General features: G+C 40.5%; 1 protein-coding gene across 2 annotated transcripts in view; it reads left to right on the top strand.

The window, feature by feature from the left end:
- Window positions 1-4,092: 4,092 nt before the first annotated feature.
- ANXA5 (annexin A5) overlaps window positions 4,093-22,527 on the top strand; it is a 31,963-nt gene continuing 13,528 nt past the window's right edge. The window contains exons 1-5 of one of the 2 annotated variants that reach the window (XM_029235640.1): window positions 4,093-4,179; window positions 4,365-4,412; window positions 17,863-17,947; window positions 19,255-19,349; window positions 20,506-20,619. In XM_029235640.1, coding sequence (XP_029091473.1) covers window positions 4,404-4,412; window positions 17,863-17,947; window positions 19,255-19,349; window positions 20,506-20,619 — 303 coding nt within the window. In that variant the 5' untranslated portion in view covers window positions 4,093-4,179; window positions 4,365-4,403. Of the gene's footprint in view, window positions 4,180-4,364; window positions 4,413-17,340; window positions 17,653-17,862; window positions 17,948-19,254; window positions 19,350-20,505; window positions 20,620-22,527 lie in introns of those variants that run through there. The other variant, XM_029235641.1, reaches the window with a different exon arrangement.

Raw genomic sequence — 22,527 nt, 5'->3', positions numbered from 1 at the left:
TACTAATTGCTCTGAAGATCTTAATCAAGCTTAAAAATCCTTCCTGAAAGATTCCTATGAGAAACTTTCTTTTACCTAATTATTTACCCAAGACCTATATTCCAGTCTTCTGCTAGGGAAGCTGACTTACGTGTTACTGGATAAACACAAATATTGTTTTGAATAAAAGCAGTGGAAGGCCTTCTAAAGATAAAAATCTCCTGAGGAGTCTCTGCTTTTAATTTCTGGTGAGCACGTGGATCTCAATAAGGGGAGATTATTAAAGAGTTTCCTCATAATTTCACACTGTTGGCTCAGGATGAGTTTCTGAAAGTAAATCTGGACCTATTTCTCCAAAGGACATTACAACCACTTTAAGTCTAAAGGGCAAGGTTTGGGGGGGGGCACTAGAATGCTGGCTACATTCCAGTAGTACTTCTGGGAGGTAGAAGTGATGGTGAAAATGGACAGGGCAGAATCTGAAGAAGAATGAGGCCTCACCTTCTCACCCTGGGAGGTTCAGGGATGGATGAGATGAGGCCACATAGACGGCTTGAATTAAATTCCAAATGGTGCTTCTGGAGTCTTTGGCCACATCAGATGGTGGCCGTGGGAGCCTGCATATGGAGAGGAGTATAGAGGGTGGGAGTCTCATTTTGCTGTAATTGATAGGGGCCACTGATGGGAGACTCTAGTAGAGGAAGGATAGGAGAGAACCAGGAAGCATCAGCTTGGCCCTGGAGAGTTGGGGCCTGCTAGGCCTGAGGGATTGGCTGGTGATAGGACAGGTCCTGTTGCACAGGGCAGTGGGACCATCAGAGAGTAATTTGTTTTAAATGTGAGAGTAGGGGCTGAATCATCAGGTTAGGGGCCGAGAATGGTAGTGAGGGTTTTTCAAAGGAGGAAGAACTGTGGAGGAATGAAACCAATCCTCTTATAATTGCTAGGCATTTTTACAAATTAGCTCATTTAATCCTTAATTTCTTGCAATTCACTATCTTGTCTTCTTTTCTTCTTCAGGTAATCATAATTTGTAACAACTATATTTATTCAATGAAATTAATTTAAAAAGAAGACTAACTGAGAATTTTATATTCTAAAAAACAAGACTAACTCTTCTAGAATTAGGGAAAACTGTTTTACTTATACAAAGCCTAATACTCATTTTTTTTCTCTTTATGCATCAGTATAATTAAGGGAAGCAGTAGGTCAATGAATATACGATGAAAATATTAGATTTGAGACATGTAGAAATTATAACACAAGGAAGCTAGACCTGTTTAGAATAAGCTAGTTCCTGAATGATCCAAATAATTGAGGTAAAGAGGGAAATCAGGAAAGTCTCCAGTTTACAAATAAATTGAGGTTCAAAAATGTGTTTGGGGACTTCCCCTGGTGGTTCAGGGGTTAGGACTCTGTGCTTGCACTGCAGGGTACGTGGGTTCTATTCCTGGTCGGGGGACTAAGATCCCACAAGCTGCGTGGCTTGGCCAAAAAAAAACAAAAACAAAAATGGGTTTGTAAATTAGTTATCTGAGATTTGGTACATTTCCCCAATGAAAAGAAAATTTTAGGTATGGCTGTAACCTGATACCTGATTATCTCATCAGAAAATAGCTGAAATCCATTATTTGTACACAAGAACTGTACAGCAAACAAACCAAAATAATCACAAAATACTTTAATGCAACATAAAGACAACACACTAAGAAGACTTTAATTTTAAATTCAAGAAAGAGAAAGTTTAATTAGGAGGTTGAAAGAGTTAACTGAAGAATCTGGTGGAGAGTCTGAGGATGCCCTTTGGACACTGAGTAGGGACTTTTGGGATAGATGACAGATACTGTTTTTAAGACATAATAAGGGAGATTTTCTGAGTGCCCATCATTTATAACACCCAGTAGTTAAAAAACACCACTCATTCAAAATCCATCAATTAAACATACCATTCAAAGCAGAGTCTTTAGGTGGTAGTTTTTATGCACTTTGCACTCCAGCCATTTTAGAAATTCAATTCACACACACACAAAGGCACTTTCCTTCTTTTGGTTTTGCTGTTCACTTAACCAGATCACCCTTTCTCCTCTTCATTTCCTGACAAAATATCCTCCCTCGAAGCCTAATTCAAACGACACATCCATCAATTTTTTAAATCCCTTGACAAAGTATTAGCTGTCTCTCTTCTGAAACCAGTTGCATTTTGATTACATTTTATGCATCTCGTTTATGATTTACAGTTTGTCTCCCATTGTATTATCTGTATTCCTGCTCTATCTGTAATGTTAATGGCACTAGACTCTTGTGTAGGCCTTCTCCACAGCTTCAGACCACCTTTGCAAAACAGCGTTCCCCTCAGCCTGATTCCCCAGCTCCACTTAATTTTTTTTATAGCAGACTTCATACTGGACATAATAGGTATTTTTTATTGTCTGTCCCCTCCCCCAGAATGTATGACTTATGAGGGCAGGGACTTTGTTTCATTTACTGCATTACCCTATCCCCAGTGCCTAGAACTGCGCCCAGTCCACAGTAGGAACTGAATAAATCCACGTAACTGGAAGTGAAAGAAATACCAACTGGGGTATGTATATCAAAACACTGAGTCTAATAATTCATTAATTCTATCACTATTTAGCTGCAGGACACAGCAAGTCGTTAACCTGTGATGGGCATCATTTTCCTATAAAATCAACAACATCGTTATACATAGGATTGCTGAGCTCTGGTGTCATTCCATTACTCTGAGAGTAGAAACTGAGAGAGATGATGAAGTAAAGGACTTCAAGTAAGTGGATGTGTGAGGGGAAAAGAATGCTCCAGGCCACACTGAAGGAGCTACTCTTGGTGAAGGTCAGAGAGAAAATGATAAGCAGAAGTGAGGAGAAAAAGATGCAGAGGAAAGGGCTGCCTTCAGACTCCTTTGCCTGTCAACAGTGCTCTGGGAGAGGTGCTCAAAGTAGAGAGGAGATGTGCTCAAACTAGGGAGGCTGAGGCCACGTAGAGATGCCGGCTGCTTGGGAAGAGGCTTCCAGGGAAGAGGAAAGGCAAGCTGAAAGGGGAGTGTGTGCGTGTGTGTGTGTGTGTGTGTGTGTGTATGGCGAGCTCCACATGCTTTGCAATTTTGCCTCTCTCTGCAGCAAGCAATCACTCTGCTGTGACTTTGTCAAGGCCTGATTAAGCGTGTGGCTCATATGTGAAAGCAAATGAGAAGTTCTATCTATACAAAGAACACATTCGTTCTACATTTAATTTATGACAAAAGCTCTTCTTTATTCCCCAAAGCGGACTAGATTCTCATCTCTTACCTTGAATCTCCACAGCACTTTGCGCTTCTCATCCTAGAATATCTTACTGCGTCTAGGGTTGCCGGCTTCTGTCCTCTTGCCTCCCGGCGCCCGCCCCGGTGCCGCCCCTCTCGCCACGCTAGTAAGTCTGAGGAGGGCACTGTCTTTCTGTCTTTGCGTTCTCTGCACCAGCCTAGTACAATCTCCTGTAGTGTCTGTCTCCGTCTGTCTTTCTCTCTCATACTCATGTATTTTACGTTTAACTAATAATAGGGAATGGCTCAAATTTAAGTTATTTGAAAGTTCTAGGCTGGTTCTGAAAATAGGAACCGACCCCAGGCGGAGGTTTTTAAATTTCCCAAGTAAGTCACCATCGAGATATATACATTTAAGAGAAGGCCATCTAGGAAGCAACGATTGACACTTTTTTTTAAAAACAAACTTAAAAATAAACTTGGTAATTCTAAACCGTGGTCAAAGACGCGCTGTCCTTGCCCGCAGAGACTGTCTGGTCTTCACGCCCCTACACCGTGAAGGCCGAGCACCGGGTGAGGCCCGCGTTCCTGCGGCCACAGAGGGGAGGGAGGCCCCAGCGATCCCAAACACGGAGTCCTGGACAACTCCCCACGCCCTCCCGCTGCGCGAAGGCCAGGCTGTCCCCCGGGCCCTCAGGGATCCGCGCCCCTCCCAGGCTGCGAGGACTCGGACCGGCCGGGCTGCACGCAGGCGCACTGAAGCCCGGGCAGGGGCGTGTCGGAGGCGCGCAGGGATGGGCCGGCGGGGGCGGGGCGGGGCGGGGCGGGGCCGATGCCTTTTCCGTTGCCTGGAACCCGCAGAAAGCAGCTGCCTGGAGCGTTCTCTGCCCGCGTCTCTGCCCGCCCTCTGCGCCGCCGCTCTCCCGGAGGTTCAGGTCTGGGTGAGTGAGAGCTCGCCTAGCCCGCCGAGGGCAGCGGGGGCGCCGGGGTGGCGCGGACGCTCGGCGGAGGGCTGTCCCGGGAGCTGCGGAGAGGGCTGGTCTGCGGCGGCGCCCGGGGGGCTGTCTGGACGCCGCGGCGGCGAAGTCCCGCTCGCTGAACCCGCCATCTCTCTCTTCTCTTGCAGTTCTGCATCAGTCACCTTCTCCTGACCTGGGCAGTCGCCATGGCACAGGTAACGCCGTGCGCCCCCGCGCAGCGCTCGGATTTACCAACTTTGTAAACTGTTCAGGAGTTCTAGAATTTGTTGGAAAGCCAGAAGAGTTTAGGAGTAAACTGAATCTGCCTTCGGGAATTTCTTACACTTTGTTTCCCCTTTGTTCCCCTTCCTAGGGAGCGCCCGCCCGAACCTGCTCCCACCTGGCGCTGCAGCGCAGCGGGCGCAGCCGCTGGTGACGTGGCCGGATTTGGGGGGCGCTTCCTCTTCGTGAGTGAATGTGTGAAAGGGAGCCTTCCTAAAATTCCAGAGAGTGGCTGAAATTAGAACCAGAGCAAGAACAACTCCTTGTGGTCTTGTGAAGCGAACGCATTTCTTTTTTTCTTTTCTTGGCTTTATTTATTTATTTCGCCAAGTTTCCTGTATTTGAATACTATGAGTGGGCGTTGGCTTTTTCCAGTAGAGTTGTAGTGGAGCTTTCTCCAGTCGCTCAACCCAATTTAACTAAAAGGAACTTTTCGTCGTTGGCACAGATTTTTTTCCCCCCCCAAGCAAGAAGGTTAAACCGAAGAGCTGCTTTTCCTAAGTAACGAACTCGCGGAACGAGGTTATGAATTGAATTTGCCTTGGGACTGTTTCAGAATTTGATTACCTAATAACGGCTTTCTTTGCTGTTCTTAACATTTATCAAAAATGTAGGGAAGACAAAATCATTTAATTTGTATAGCACTCTTTAAAAATTGACCGTGTTGTACAATCTTTTGTGAATAAAATATCGGTGCTTACGACAGCTCCACCCCGAAACTAATTTTACAAGATCTCATCGATCTAACTGGCTTGTCAGAGTCCAGAAACTTTTTTTAAACAAGTGGTTCAACTCAAACAATGCCCTCTTTCATGTATAGTTCACTTAAAAAAAAAAATCAGATTGACTTATCAAAATTGAATAAGGTTTCATGATCCTTTCCAAGACAAGATGGGAGGATTAAGAGGAGTTGGTAATTTTATTAAATTTATACAGTACTTCCATTCTTACTTCCTCTTTTGCACTTAAGAAGTGTTACAGAAAACCAAGTCTCATATTACTTCAAGTGGAAACTTCGGTTTAGATTCTTCAACATATAAAGGATACTTTTATATGGAATTAACTTTGCTGAGCATTATTTTTCCAATCTTGATATGCTGGTGTGGTGATGTAAATAATGATTTCGCAAGCATTAAAGAATAATTCTCTTTATCTTAGCTCTTTTGGCTGTTTCCCTTTTGTAAATTTACCCAGTGATTTCTGAAGTTTTTCAGTCAGTTCCTTTAATTATGTAGACTCTACCCAAGATAGCATAAGTGAACACATTTCCCCAAATGTGGACATTGATAATTTCAAAGGATGAAAATAGTGTAAAAGCCCTTATATATACAAAACCTGGGAGAATGGTGGCTTGTATTATAGAATTTTGTACATGACCTCTATTACAATATAACCAGGACTGTTTTCTATCCAAGCCACAGTTTTTAGTTATCATAAAAGTTACAAGTAATATTAAGAAAGATAGTGTTGAATTTTCCACTAGCTTTGTTATTAGTTATCCTTGGAAACCATGGAAGTAAAACATTTTGTTAAATATTTAATATTAAGGTGAAGTTTTGTTGGCTTTATACTTACATTTGATGGTGTGCAGAATGCCTACATTATGGAATTGCACTTTTACTGTCTAAAATTTCCTTTGGACCCCAGTGTAAGCTGAAGTACTTCAGTGTTGGGTTTCAAACAGTTTCCACGGTAGTACCTTTTGTTGACGTGCGGTATGGGCTTCCACTCTCTGGCCATCTGTAGAGTAATGGCATCATGGCTGAGTCTTAGAGGTGCACATTCTGGCAATTTAAAATATGTTGTTAAATATTAATGTCTTTTATTTAATGAAAAGTGAAAATATAGCCTCCCACAACAGTGATTCTTCATGTTTATGAGCTACATCTTCCATACCAGTGGTTTTCTCTTCTTACTTAACATTGGGACCACCCTGCAGATAACAGTTTGCAGATATCCAGGAATCAATTATCGCATATGTAGATCACGGGCACGACTGTCTTATTACAAATTTGATGGAACTTTGACAGATACATTGGAGTTTCTTTTTTTATGTAAACAAATATTATTAGGTATATTTTACACTCTTAAGAATATTTATATTAATATATTTATAAGTAAATTATACATTATATTGTAATGAATGTACTTCATGTCAATGTTGCTCTTTTTAAAAATTTTTTTAAATTTATTTTTTGGCTGCGTTGGGTCTTCGTTGCTGCGCACCGCACTTTCTTTAGTTGCAGCAAGCGGGGGCTACTCTTCATTGCGGTGCGTGGGCTCTAGGCACGCGGGCTTCAGTAGTTGTGGCATGTGGGCTCAGTAGTTGTGGCTCACGGGCTCTAGAGCACAGGCTCAGTAGTTGTGGCGCACGGACTTAGTTGCTCTGCGGCATGTGGGATCTTCCCGGACCAGGGATTGAACTGTGTCCTCTGCATTGGCAGGCAGATTCTTAACCTGCCTGGCAATACTGGGCAAATATTGGGAACAACATAAAAAGTGACTTATCATGTTAGGTAAATACATTCAGAGTTGGAGGCATTTGTTGGGTACCACTACTTGAGCTCTGCCCTTCTTCTGGTCCTAATTCTTATCCATTAGTATTGAAATATGTGGGATTCAACCAGTTAACGGTTATTTGGAGAGAAATAGTCTAACCTGAGGCTTCCCAGTTTTTCTCAAAGAGAGCACACTGGTTAACTCTATCTTCTCCATGACATACAAGAATATAAATTACAGATATACCTGCATGTAAACAGTCCCTGGACAGTACTTTTTTTTATAGGTTTGAAACTATTCATTTGAATGGTTTTATATTTATCTGGTTTGAAACCACAGCATCCATGTTATTTTAGCATAAAAGGCTAAATGAGTAATAAATTATTATGATTATTGGATCAGTAACAAAATCTACTATGTTAAATTTGGGTACAAGCTAGTTGAATATATTTACTAAGGAATAGCCAAAGAGCTGTTAAAATTGCCTGAGTTATCTATATATAGTAAATATTTTTGAATCCCTTCATCTTTTTTCTCTCAACAATTAACTTCTGTTTATGTAAGTGTGAATTTTTCATTAGGTATTAGGGTCATTTCTTTAATCTGACTTACAGTATTTTGGGTTGGATTTCTTAAATAGGCTTCTGACCTATTTCTCTCCTATAGCTTTACTTGCTTACACAGGTTTGTTTTTTTTTAAATCTAAGTATTTAGCTACAGCCAAATTATTTCATAGATATTCTAATTTATTTAAGTATTTGAAAGTACATTGTGTAGTTCTGTGTTCTTTGGTTTGGAAAAATCAAGAGTTGGCTATATTTCGTAGACAAATGATCCATTTAATACATTTTAATTCAATTTAAGGCTTTTATGTCTTTAATTTTCTTTAGGATAATGAAACTTTAAAAAATTACATTTTGGGCAGTCTGAACTTTGTTTAATTTATAGTGTTGTTTACAAAGAGTTAATGTATTCAGGGCATCAGGAATGTCATGAAGCAAAAGCAGGGTACATAATTTTTGACTAGAAACTTCATGAACATCATAGCTATCAGCCTGGTACATATTTAAACTGTACAAAATTTGAAGAGAAATTTTTTTGGTTGGCTTGAAATCATTGCACTATGATAATTTACAAGGGCCCTGAGCAAGCAGGATCAATATAAATAAGGAAATTTGAGATGAGGTTCATTCCAGAGGAGTTGACTGGAGGTTGAGTGCATCTTTTCATGCCATTCACTTTCAGGCCAAATCTCTCTGTAGTGATTCCCTTGGGGGTTCTTAGATCAGGTTACCTGTTTACCCATGGCCTGTGCTGCTTTGGGTTAGTCCTTCTCAGTTCCTGATTCCTTGACTGTGGTCTTCGTTTTGGATGCTGAGAGAGAACTACATCACAAGCTGCTTGGCTGCTTTGCAAGCCGCTGAGCAATTCATTGGTGTTTAGTAAACCTTAATTCTCCTATCTTGAGCTAGTGCCCCTCGGACACAGTTGGCAAGTTAGTCTGAGGTCCAGTTCTGAAATAAATTTTATTCGTATAACCTGTATACTATTCTAAAACTTCACAAATATATCAGTTGATTTTGTTTGTTTGTTTACCAAATTAGCGCTCCTAAGACCGTTTCTTTGTGTTTTATGGACCCGTCTTTCAGTTTATCGGTTTGTATAATATGTACATCTGTAAGCAACTGATTAATTGAAAGGAATACATATTCCGGTTGGTATCATTTTCTTTGGACTCCAGTTCCTAACTGTTCTCTTTACTTTGTCATTCATGCATACATTCATGAATGTTTGAAGCTTTTGAGTTCCTACTATGTGTCAGGTATTATTAGACATGGGAAATAAAAAGGGAAATGGAGCTAAGATTTATTGATACAACGGGTGCATTGCCAAGTCCTTTTTATGCATTATTTAGTGCTCATAATACAGTTTTGGAAATAAATATTACTAGTTCAGTTTCACAGATGAGGAAATTGAGGTAACTTAGCCGATGTTAGTCATATGGGACAAAGGAGGAAAGGCATGATATGTAGAGGCAACAGGAGCAAAACTACAGGCTTGGGGGTGTAAAGGAGTTTGGCAGGGCCAGGAGCTGCAGGCAGTCTGGTCTTGCTGGCGTGAAACTGCAGGCTGTTGAGGAGATGGAGCCCTGCCTTGGAAAGGGGAGCTGGAGCTAAAGAAATATGAGCCATTTTGTAGGTAATGGAGAGCTACCAGAGAGTCATTAGTTGGGGTATGCCATGGTCAGATTTGTGTGTAACAAAGATAGCCCCGGGGCCAATGTGATACTGTGCTTCTGGGGGCTGCAGAGGCGGGATGGTGGTGTGGGAGTTGAGGAGGGGAGAGGGGAGCGGGACATTGGAAGACTACTTGGGCATCTGTTGCTGTAATCCCGGTGAATCTTAAGGGCTTAAACTAGGCAGTAGCTGGGACTTTAGATAGGAGGGGACTGTAGGAGAGAGTGGGCAAATTGGATGCATGAGTGAGTGGGAGTTGGTGAAGGGCCAGGTTAAGGTAAAGATGAGCGGCTTCCTTGATGGAGTGGTTGATTTTTTTCTTTGAGAAAGGAATGCAGGTTGGAGGTGGGAGAAAAGCAGAGTTAGTAGATTTGTTGAATTTGAGTTCTTTATAAAACATTTAGGTGGTGCTATCTAGTACACAGCAGGGTGTATGTGGTCTTTAAATCTATTTTCGTCTCTATAGGTCATCCATTTGATTATGTATTATTTATCTCTTCCTACAACTAAAGATTTGAAGCTAACTTATTTCCTCCCTTTGTCTAGGACCAGCCAAGTTCATTAGATTTCTGTCTCTCGTTTAGATGCAAAAGGAAGTAAAGTTGTGAATCGATGCACACTCTTCTCTAATATGAGAAATCTGTAAACTTGATTGTTTTCTGAAGCATCGATGTGAATGAATTGGTTAGTGAAATAGCTTTTCACGTGCTGTGTGCAAAATGGCCAATTCAACAACTAGGTAAAATAGCCCCTTCTTCGGAGGTTAATACATTTGCCCGCTTTACCGACTCAAAGGTATCACCATTATTCACGGACAGTTAAACTTTCCACTTTATTAGTATTTGCCAAGGGAAGGCATTCTTATACTAGCAGGGAGGTAGCCATAGGAGCATTGAAGAAACACAACAAAAATCTAAATAATGTTGACAAAACCTTTATTAAGTTACTAAAAACTTTTCTACCACTGTGCACATAATGTAAACTATTTTATAGTGATGCTTTTTTCCCTTACATCTGACTTTGAGAGGTCAAAGGTAGTTGGATGATTAGACAAAATGGAAAGAAGCAAAAATAAGGAGGATGAAAGGGAAAGGAAGTTATGTGAAAGTTAGCAAAAGTTATAGACCAGTTTGAATTTGAGGCTTTGAACTATAATTTTCACCTCTTTTGATGGGATTGAGCAACAGTGAAGATTAGGACTTGAGATCTTATTTCTGACGCCTCATGGTATGTGTTTGTGCCCCTCGGTCCTCTTGGAGGTTCTAGTTTTTTCTGATATTTAATTTACTTTGCATCTCAAATCACAATCGTGTTTCCCTGGCTTTTTCCTCCTTTCTTGCTCATCTCATTTCTTTCCTAGTACAGTGATTTTCAATATTGTTTTTTCTTTGCTGATCAGTGGGACCCATCATCAAAGGAAATATTAATGGGCCTGTTCTGTATTGTGTCCGTCAGATAAGACTTGAACTGCTCTGACTGGAGAGGGAAGGCAGAACTCTGCCCTTGGCCTCCCCACCCAGCCCTTTCTTGGGGGAGGGGGGGAAAGGCTTTTTGCGAAACCTGAGCCTCAGAAGAACCGTAGGTAAAAACCATTGTACAATGGCCATCATCAAAAAATCTAGAAACAATAAATGCTGGAGAGGGTGTGGAGAAAAGGGAACGCTCTTGCACTGCTGGTGGGAATGTGAATTGGTACAGCCACTATGGAGAACAGTATGGAGGTTCCTTAAAAAATTACAAATAGAACTACCATATGACCCAGCAGTCCCACTACTGGGCATATACCCTGAGAAAACCATAATTCAAAAAGAGTCATGTACCACAATGTTCATTGCAGCTCTATTTACAATAGCCAGGAGATGGAAGCAACCTAAGTGTCCATCATCAGATGAATGGATAAAGAAGATGTGGCACATATATACAATGGAATATTACTCAGCCATAAAAAGAAACGAAATTGAGTTATTTGTAGTGAGGTGGATGGACCTAGAGTCTGTCATACAGAGTGAAGTAAGTCAGAAAGAGAAAGACAAATACCGTATGCTAACACATATATATGGAATCTAAGAAAAAAAAATGTCATGAAGTACTTAGGGGTAAGACGGGAATAAAGACACAGACCTACTAGAGAATGGACTTGAGGATATGGTGAGGGGGAAGGGTAAGCTGGGAAAAAGTGAGAGAGTGGCATGGACATATATATACACTACCAAACATAAAATAGATAGCTAGTGGGAAGCAGCCGCATAGCCCAGGGAGATCAGCTCGGTGCTTTGTGACCACCTACAGGGGTGGGATAGGGAGGGTGGGAGGGAGGGAGATGCAAGAGGGAAGAGATACGGAGATATATGTATATGTATAACTGATTCACTTTGTTATAAAGCAGAGACTAACACACCATTGTGAAGCAATTATACTCCAATAAAGATGTAAAAAAAATAACAATAATAAACGCTTTATATGTTAATATTAAAAAAAAAAACAAACCATTGTACAGCTGCTCAGCTGTAGCGTTTTGCTTAATGATTTCTGGCTCTTAGTTAGTAGTATGTGGAATGGTGGGTAGCTGTTTAGGTGTTGATTTTATTGAACTGGATGACAAATTTAAAGAGGGTTTATTTCTCCTCTTAAAATGTTCCAGACCAGGTGATGTTTTCTCATCTTTAAATTTGAAGTGTTATTTCTATATTATTTTCCTGTGCATTTAAATTCTGTGTCTAGAAAAGCAGCTCTTCACTTGTGTTTTGGTTTAATTTTATTTGTTTTATTTTGGCATAACTAGTCTTTGCAGGCAAAGAACTTTTTCATTTAAAGCAAACAAGTGAAAAAAGCCAACAAAATTATAGAGCTAAAAGAATGGATAATTTTGAAGTTGAGAGTTAACAGACCGAATTATATGTTTTGGCCACGTACTGTCTGAGCATATATAATAATTCCCTTGGTACGGCTCTGGTGGCATAGGATTGAGGTAAATGAGGGTGAACTGAGGATGGGTGAAGGGAACAGTAGCTACTTACGGTTGGAATTCATCTGGGGAAGGTGTACTTGTTGAACACCTTGAGGCCGGTGGCAAAGATGGGAAGCAGGGGAAGCCCTCTCTGTGAGTCATGTAGAGTCCCATTTGCCCAGTGTAGATGGTTTTGTGTGGGTGGGGATGGAGCTTGGACAGGATGTCCAAACAAGGGTTCTCTCTGTGTGAGTCATGTCCTGTGATTCACATCTGCTCTCTTACTACCGCTACATGGCTTTGCTAGCTTTCACAATGACTGATCAAATGGAAATGTAGCAAGAATGTTTCCCAATCTTTAGAAAGCTCTCAAAAATACAACCAGCAGTTGTTTCGTCTTCACAGTAACTGAGACTCAAGGATACTTCTCTTCTTTCCATTGTTCACCTCATTTCCTTCAGGCTCAGGGGTCAGATGTCTCTTCTCTTTAAGGCAAATTCCTCCTGTCTCCTCTGTTCTTAAGCTTTTTGCTGTTTCTCTGTCTACTAGAAACTTCTTCAGAGCCTATAAGCTGGAAAAAGTATTTTTAAAGTGTGTGTTTTTTTTAACGTATTAAAAAAGAAAAGCCTGTTTGTAAAATGGGAGTTCACAGAGATGCTCTGCCTCTCACTCTTTAGTGTCCTCCAATCAGGCTTTTACCGCCACCAAAGACCTCCTACTTGCCAAATCCAGTGGACCCTTTTCCATCTTCCCGCTTACTTGATTGCCCTATGGTTTGGGCACTGCCTGTTCTTCCTTTCCTTGGAACATTTTTCTCCTTTGTCTTCCATTCCATCACCTTCTTTGGATTTTCTTTTTGCCTTTGGGAGGCTGTGTAGAGCCCACAGTTAAGAGCCCACAGTCCCATGGCCTGTGTTCAAGTGCCGGCTCTGCTACTTGCTTGCTTGCTGGTCACCTGGGTGATTCGCCAAACCTTTCTAAGCCCGTGTGTTTCTTTATCTGGAAAATGGGGTTTCACTGAGATGGTCCATGTGAAGCTCTGAGCTCATTGCCACCCTTAGCTGATATTAGCTGCCATTCCGATTGTAGGTGACCTTCCCTCCTCCAGCTCTTCTTTCCATTCCATTAATATTGCCTTTCGTGAAGCCTCCTCCCACAGCTCTAGTTACCACTTATGTGCCCCAGTAACTGACAAGCCTGCTTCTCTTTCAGTATGTGGAGAAGTGCAAAACCAGCCACCCTGTTCCTTATCCAAAAGATGAATCATCCTCAGTGGTTTCCTTCTGCCTTGGCCCTGTTCCTGTCTGCCTTTTCCTTTCCATTTCCACTGCTCCTGACTTAGATCAGGTCCTTTTTATCCTTCTTATGTTTAGTAGTTTTTAAAACAGTCTTTCTGTCTCCACACATGCACAGTTCTGTCCTTTTGTCTCCACTGCTGCCCTAGTGATGTTACTGTGCAGAGTCGACCTTGTTCCTTGTCTGCTTGCTTAAACGCCCTCCAAGGGCTTCCTTTGCCAGCGGGGTGAAGGCTGCTCTTCTCAGCCTGGCTTCCAGCCGTCCTCGCTCCCCACTGTGACCTTTCCCTTGTTTTTCGATCCAGTCTTACTGCTTGTTCCAGTCTGTTGAAATACTTAACCCTTTGTCCAAAGCACCACATTGTTTCCTTCTTCCATGCTTTTAATTATGTACTGAAATAGCTGCCTGCCCTTTTCTGCTTTGCTGAGCCAGCCTGGCAAAATTACAGGCAACTTTCAAGACGTTTTGGGGAAGTTTTTCTGATTTCTTTTCTTTCCACTCCTCCCGTCTCAGTCCCTCCTTTATGTGCTCCTATTACCCTGAGGAAACCTCTGTGTGTATATACTCTGCTGCACTTGCTTACTTACATGCCTATCATTTTCTCTTGACTTAAGAGATCTTAACTTTTTCCTACTGATTAGTACAATACCTGGCAGTGGAAGGCATTCAGAAAATGGCTGTTGAGTGAATAGATAAGCAGACAGGTGAGCTAAGTCATTCAAGCTCTCACAGCGAGAGAACCCATGGTATTTGCTCATGTTTATGGTGATACTGATGGTGTCTTCCTCATCAATTTGAAGTGGTCTTACTAAACAGAGAGGAACTGCAGTTTGCCTTGAGAGAAATAACTTTCCTAACCCATACCAATTTTGAAGGGCCATCTCCTCAAATCTTACCAGTTTCTCTCCCAACCTATTGCTCCTTTTAATGATGTTGAACCATTTGAAGCTGCCGGTATTCAACCATTCCCTTTCATATGGTCAAGCTATGGAACAAATGGCAGGGAGTTTATTGGCCCTTATTGCATCTGTGCTTTTTAGATAGGGTGGAAATAGAGACTAGCCTGGCTTTGGGTGGATTTCTCAAAGGGTTCTGAACCCACTTCTAATGTGGGGTGTGGTTTCCACACACCAACAGGCAGTTCTCCTGTACCAGATGGGTGTCTTGCTATTCAACTCAGTTCTGCCATTGTCTGCTGGAGATAGCATCAGCTCCCACAGGTTGAGGGCTCAGTTCTGCAAGACCACCCCTCTTCATACTCCCACCCCCATTTCAGACGCCAGTTGCAAGGCCAGATTGCCACATCTGATTCTGACTGACTGGCTATAGATCGGAGTTTCCAATGACCCCATCATTGGCTCACAGATCTCAGAGAAACATTTTACTTACTAGATCACTGGTTTATTATAAAAGGACACAACTCAGGATTAGCCAGATGGAAGAGATGTGTAGGGCAAGGTGTGTGGGAAGGGGCAGGGAGCTTCAGGGCCCACTCCGAGTGAGCCACTGTCCCTACAACTCCATGTGTTCACCAGCCTGGAAGCTCTCCAAACTGTGTCCTTTTGGATTTTATGGAGGCTTCATTACTTAGGCATGATTGACTCAATCATTGGCCATTGGTGATAGAACTCGATCTCCAGCCCCTCTCTCTTCCCTGAGGTGGGGTTGTGGGTGTGGGACTGAAAGTTCCAACCCTCTAATCGCATGGTTGCTTCCCCGGGCAAGCAGCCCCGAAACCCCCATCCTTAGATGCTTCCCAAAAGTCACCTCATTAACAAAGTCAGGTGTGATTGAAGGGGGTTTGCTATGAATATCAAGCTCTTATCATTATGAAATTTATCACTCTTATCATCCGGGAATTCCAAGGGTTTTAGGAGGTCTGTGCAGGAAATGGGGACAAAGACCAAATATATATGTTTCTTATTATAAATCACAGTATCGCATTTTCCCACTTAGCAGAATGAAGAGCTCTGGCTTAGTTTCATGACCTCCCCATGAGATAAGTGAGGCTTCCCTGCCCCTCCTTTTCCTACTTGGCCACAATCTTTTGTTTGGCTGTGGGTGTGGGGGGGGGTGGCTTGGGGGGATGAAAGCTGCTACCAGTCAACACTCTGGGGCTGGGAGATGGAACTGGGAAAAAACACCTCTTCTCTTGGATTGTATGCTTTTGGCCACATAATTACAACACTAAGGTTTTCCTGTAGGTTCTCTCAAGGCTGACTCTGTTCAGAGGAAAGAAGAGTCTTTCTTCTTTCCTTGAACAAGAGGAGACTATTGTTAAAGAAAAAATTATTCTCGTACTTGTTAAATGGTAAAGAAGACTTTCAAAACTACTGCAGTAAAGGTCATGCCTATTGCAATGGAAGAGAAGAGATTGGGTTCAAGTCCAAGTATAGCAAAGGCAGCTGGGAACTTACAACCAGTGAGCAGGATGAAGGGGGTCAGTGGATGGAAAGTTACTAAGAGGAGACATTAAGGGTAGAGGGATTCTTGCTGAACTGGCCTAATAGGATTCTTGCTTAAGGCGGCCCATGGATTTATACGTCAAAGATGGAGGATGAGGAACTTGAACAGATATTAAGGTTTGCGGGATTCTCTGTAAACTGACTTCAGCAGGATTCGTGCTACAACTGGGCTTGGCAGGCTAGAGACCAGTCCTAGTCAAAAAGTGTGCTCTGAGGAGCCTGTCTGAAGTTTGGTCAAGGAGAGAGTCTGTCTTCTGGAGCCCTGAGTGCTACTTTTTCAGGAGGCAGAATGCAGTGCCACTGAAGAGAGGTCTCAGAGCTGACCTCTGGTGCATTGTCCCATGCAAGTTCTTCCTCATGGATATGTCTCTCTGTTGTCTTTTTTTTTTTTTTTTTTAATGTGATTGGTGTTAAGATACTGTAGGCAAATGCAGCAGTTGGATGTTAAGGTGGAAGAGAAATTTTTTTCCTTGTAGGTGATCGTGCTTCCATGCATTCATAGTAAAACAGAAGTGATCATAAACCAGACAAGTCTTCTCGGTCCCCAACCCTTATAGCTGTTTATTTCTCAGTTTTGGATGGAACCTTGACAGGAGTTGTGAGGTACTTCAGGAACATTTATTGGTAAAAATAAATCCTGGGAGCCTCCCTTTATCATAAGATAAAAATTTATGGCTCAGTATTAATAAAGCTTTCTGATTCTAAAGATCTATTGATATTACAAACAGTTTTTGGAGGTATTAAAATATTTGGATGATTAAAAGTACTATATATGATAACATAAAGTAGGAACTCTTACAAACAGTATCTTCTAATATATCTTTAAAAGTTCTAAATTCAGAAATTTGTATTCTTCTGGCACATGAACTACTGAAAATCTTTTCAGGTTTTGCCAGGTTATCTTAAAATCCCTAAATAAGTATAAGGAAACAGGACTAGATTTATTAAGAGCATTGCTTAGAGTTCAGTGCCTAGGGTAAGGCCTCAAGTTTGTTTTTATTTTTTTTTTAACATCTGTATTGGAGTATAATTGCTTTACAATGGTGTGTTAGTTTCTGTTTTATAACAAAGTGAGTCAGCTATACATATACATATATCCCCATATCTCCTCCCTCTTGCGTCTCCCTCCCTCCCACCCTCCCTATCCCACCCCTCTAGGTGGTCACAAAGCACCGAGCTGATCTCCCTGTGCTATGCGGCTGCTTCCCACTAGCTATCTATTTTACGTTTGGTAGTGTATATATGTCCATGCCACTCTCTCACTTCGTCCCAGCTTACCCTTCCGCCTCTCTGTATCCTGAAGTCCATTCTCTAGTAGGTCTGTGTCTTTATTCCCGTCTTGCCCCTTGGTTCTTCATGACCACTTCTTTTTTTTTTTTTTAGATTCCATATATATGTGTTAGCATACAGTATTTGTTTTTCTCTTTCTGACTTACTTCACTCTGTATGACAGACTCTAGGTCCATCCACCTCACTACAAATAACTCAGTTTTGTTTCTTTTTATGGCTGAGTAATGTTCCATTGTATATATGTGCCACAGAAGGCCTCAAGTTTTAATGCAGGCTCAGCATGCTCCCAGATCAAAGTGGCGAGAGGCTTAACGGGAATGAAGCCTGCAAGGAAGTGCCCTCCTTGAACCAGGAGGTGCTGGTGGAGCTTGATCACTGGGGGGCAATGCCTGAAGGAAGAGGGCCTTGGAAGCCAGCCTTCCTGCTAATGGTATCGCAGGTAGGCCAGGAGAGCTCGTGCACTGAATTGGTGCACTGCTAATCCACATTGTAATGGTCTGTTTCCCATTTCAAATGGGGTTATATTGATATATCTTATCAAATGATAAGTTTATGTAAAGTCTGAACATGAAGCAGAGCAAGCAGCTTACTGTTTATGTTTATTGTATTAGTCATGCTGTGAATAATATTGCTGTTTTTCCTGTGTCAGGCGCTCAGAGGCACTGTGACTGACTTCCCTGGATTTGATGAGCGGGCCGATGCAGAAACTCTTCGGAAGGCCATGAAAGGCCTGGGTAAATTCAGCCTTCTTTTTGTTCTAAAAAAAAAATGTGACATTTGTTTTTCTGAACAAAAAAGTCATTGTTTTACAGTAAGATTAACTTTAGAATATTTTGAGCTGAACATATATAGAGAGAAACATTAAAGGAACAAAAAAAATGACTGACCACCCGTAGTATTTAGTCTCTAGAACCAAACAGCAGTTAAATTCAGCCTCTTTGTTTTTTTAGCTTTTCAGCTTTACCCATATGGTAGCTGACTGAGTAGATAAACAGACATTCCTGAGGGTGATCAGCTGTGCGGCCTTTTGCTCTCAGTGTCCAATCAGATATCCAGTTCTATAAGCTTCTTACATCCGACTGTCTTCACTTTCTCAGCTTTCCTTTTTTGCAGTTTAAAAACCTCTCTTCTTGAGGACTTCCACATATAATTAATCCTCCTGTCCTCAGGCTCCTTCTGTACCAGTGTCCATGTGAAGGGATTCATCTTCCTCAAACTTGGCTCTGACCCCATCACTCTCCATTCTGAACATCTTGTGAGATTTCCTGTTGTAGCAGGATCAGGTGCAGGCTTTCTGGCCTTGTAAGGCCTTCCCTGGTATTCCAGCCCACCTTGTCGGTCTCAGCGCACATTACTGCCTGATGTGTCCTCTGATCCATCCATGCCAGGTGATCTGCTACTCAGGAAAGCTCTGTATTTTCCTACTGTTAAGCTTTTCCTGGATTCTAAAAGCCTGTCTTTCTTCCTTACATCACTGCCTGTCAAAATCTTTTCATCCTTCAAGACTGTTTTGGGTGGGTGTCACCTTCTCCATGAAGCTTTTCCCAAAACTGTCTTCCGCTGCCTTTCAGCTACGAGAACCTCCTCTGAACCCCATTTAACACCTGGACCTCTCCTGAGGCCCTTGTCACATTTTGCCTTACCTCACAAAAAAAATATTTGTATTTTTTACCCTAAATTGTTCATAACTTGAAACCAGGGTCTATATCTTTTCTCCTTTCTCAACCCCTTGGAACACCCAACACATCATGCCTTGTGAAGAGCTGTTATTTGAGTAATTACTTGTTGCAAGAAAAGCTAGGTGCACTCAGTTTTTAAAAAGTCAGGAGAATTTTTGTGTCTCCTTCACAATGTGTAGGGGTAGTACGTATTGTTGGAAACAATAACATTTTGATATTGTAAATTTTATAGTTTAATAAATTACTTAATAAAATATATTTTATGAGGCAAGGAATTAAAGTGACTAGGGAGCTGGTTACAAAGGTTATTGAGAGAGTGGGCATGCGGGAGCCGGGATGTAATGGTTGGAACATAATTGCAGGCACCGATGAGGAGAGCATCCTGACTCTGCTGACATCCCGCAGTAATGCTCAGCGCCAGGAGATCGCTATGGCTTTTAAAACTCTATTTGGCAGGGTAAGACTGTACTTCATCCCAAGGTGGAATGTGAGAGCAGCTTTCTCTTTTAAGACTAGTTTGAAATCTACTAATATTCTTTTGTAAATATCATGAATCTTACGATTCTGACTTTCCTATTCCTCCTTTTTTCTTTTCTAGTTTGTTTCTTAGTTATCAGCTGTTGGTTAAAATGCTCACTCAACTTATCCTCATATGATTGTTTTTCCTCACTTGACACTGTATAGGTGCTGAAAGATCCCAATGGGGATAACTGCCCTTCTTTCCTTCTGTATTTCCCACTCAGGATTGTTGTATTATTTTCCAGGTGTAAACCTGTATTGAAATATGTTTTGCTCTGACACAGTCACACTTGGTTCCTTTTGGAGTGATATTTTAATAAATGAGTTTTTAATTCATTGATTTAAATGTTCTTATTTGATTAACAATTCAAAGTAAAAATTAAATTTGTCACTAAATGAATTAGTACAGACATGAAAAACGTAGCTTTATTCTGAAAATTTTTGTTCATTATTTCGAGAAACAAATGCAAAGAAAAAAAAAAGCATGTATTTTAAACACAAATTCTAGTTGCCTGTGTGCTGAAACTGAAATGGATGAGAAATACTGCTTTTATCTTTATAATTATGCAAGTTCCCCTTAATAGCAGCTGTCCTGCAGTAGTCAGGGGCATAGTAATGAACATAATCTATTATGTATGTATTAGAATATCACTAGATATGGAGAGAAAAGAAAACATTGTTTTGTTTAGGTATGATAGGCCAAATTTTGTCCTTTGTAAAAATGCATTATGATATTTTGGGGAAATTATTTTTTTGAGATAGACATGTTTCTCAGAAGAGTATTTTTAAAATATTTTAGGCTTATTTTAAAATAAATATTTTTTATAAAAAGCATTCATTTTTTAAAATCTCTGAGATTAAGAAAAACATCTTAAAAACAAGTACCTTGACACATGAGTGGCTTTGCTTTAGGTTAAGGTCAGATGTCAAAAGTACATTATTAAAAGCCACAGGGTGTTGTTTAGCTCATGTGTCTTCTACTTGGAGATAGCAATGTAAAGAATTCATTAGAGCAAAGGGCTATTGTTCATATTTAAGAAGAACCTCCTTAAAATTTCTGCATGGTTAACCAATTTATATTTTCTGTGAGTTAGGACCTTCTGGATGACCTGAAATCAGAACTGACTGGAAAATTTGAAAAATTAATTGTGGCTCTGATGAAACCCTCTCGGCTTTACGATGCCTATGAACTGAAGCATGCTCTTAAGGTGAAAGGATGAGTGCGAGGAATATTCCTGTCATGTGTATAATATTATTTTGTGTTGGTAATTACTTTATGGTATTTTTATTTTTATTTATTTATTTTATTTATTTTTTATTTTTTTTGGAACATATAAATCATCACATCAGTCTATTACAGTCATTATACATGACAATTAGCTGTTCTAACAGCTATTTCTTTTTTTTAAATTTTATTTAATTTTTTTTTATACAGCAGGTTATGGTATTTTTATATTAAAACAAATTGAATTATTTCACTGAGGGTTTCTTGAAGGACAAAACTGCGTAGGAGGCAATAAGAAAAGGAGAGAGAAAATGACAAGTGTGTCATTTAGTCTTTTTGTATAGTTAACTCAGTAGTAGTGGGTTTTTAAAATTTTAGTGTATTTTACAGCCTTTTGTACTTTATTTTCATGCTTGTTTTCTAATTTTGAGATATGTTTGTGTTTTTTTTTTTTTGTTTTTTTTTTTTTGGCGGTACGCGGGCCTCTCACTGTTGTGGCCTCTCGTGTTGCGGAGCACAGGCTCCGGATGCACAGGCTCAGCGGCCATGGCTCACGGGCCCAGCCGCTCTGTGGCATGTGGGATCTTCCTGGACCGGGGCACGAACCCGAGTCCCCTGCATCGGCAGGCGGACTCTCAACCACTGCGCCACCAGGGAAGCCCTGAGATATGTTTTTAAAATGTTACAGATTAGGTATTTTATCTTTTAGTTTAGAAAGTTGCCTGATTAGGGAACAATAATATTGTTAATCGTTTTAGCATAGAAGATGAAGCTTTGGAGAGAATTTTGAGATAAGAAAGATTTTCTAATACCCTTTCCTTCTTTCCTGTACTTCTAAATACTAAAATGAAGCAGCTGGTAAACTTGATATAATTTCATTGTAGCAAGTAACTAAATGTATATTCCCTTGCCTGGTGTTTGCAATGTTGTATAAATGTGATTACATTGAATCATTTGTTTAGACTTATGGGACAGGGAATAACTCAGTCACTAGTAGTTAGGTTTTGGATGGACAAACTGAAATTAACAACAAGGAGATGATGTAGCTCAGGTGGAGGGAGGAGAGGGTTTATCAAGTTAGGAACCTTTCTGTGCTTCTTCATTTTCCTACAATGATTCTTTGGAATAAATAAAATCTTAGGTTATTGGAAATGGGCATTTTTGCAGCCTTCTGAAATATTAGCAGTAGCTAAAATTCTGCCCGAGCATAAACCTAGTTCTTTCAGTGTTTGATTTTTTGGTAAAGCAACAGAAATATAAGGAAATTAAGGCTTAAATATGCTATCTTTTAAAATTAAGTTCAGCTATGTCATTGCTTGTATCTTCTAATTTAGTAGTGTAGATATGACTTATAATCAGAAAAAGGAAAAGCAACTACAATTATTCTTTAAAAATCCAGAAAGCAAGTCCCAGTTCCTTTATGCTGATCCAATAACTGATTCCTAATAATCAAGCCATGCTATATTTATTTTTACCTGTGTTGCAGAATTTCCCTGTGATCCATAGAGAACTTAATTTGAGGGCAGGGTTGTTTATGTTTTGAGGTACATATTGTTTAAGTATCAGAGTTCTTCCATGTAAATTTATGTGAAGTTTTCATTTTTACTATTTCAGCCTTTTTATTATTTCCTGTTTCATTAAAATGTTTCCCTTTAAAACTATTTAGAATTAAACTGATAAAATTACAAATTTATGTAATCTGTTATATGTCATATATGTAGACACATTCATACAATAAACATTTTTTTCATTAGGCAAAAAAGGATAAAATTGTCTTTGGAAAGAAAACTAATTTGAAATTTCGTATTTCTATAACTAATAGAACTCATATAGAAAGTGAACGTTATGTTGGATAATATATATATATTTATGCAGTTGGGGTAACATCTGT

Source organism: Monodon monoceros, unplaced genomic scaffold, assembly GCF_005190385.1.
Source record: "Monodon monoceros isolate NGI ecotype Baffin Bay Population unplaced genomic scaffold, NGI_Narwhal_1 Super_Scaffold_20, whole genome shotgun sequence".
In the NCBI taxonomy this organism is placed as follows: Eukaryota; Metazoa; Chordata; class Mammalia; order Artiodactyla; family Monodontidae; genus Monodon; species Monodon monoceros.
Note: the sequence above shows the minus strand (reverse complement) of the source record. Positions and strands in the feature narration are given on the sequence as shown.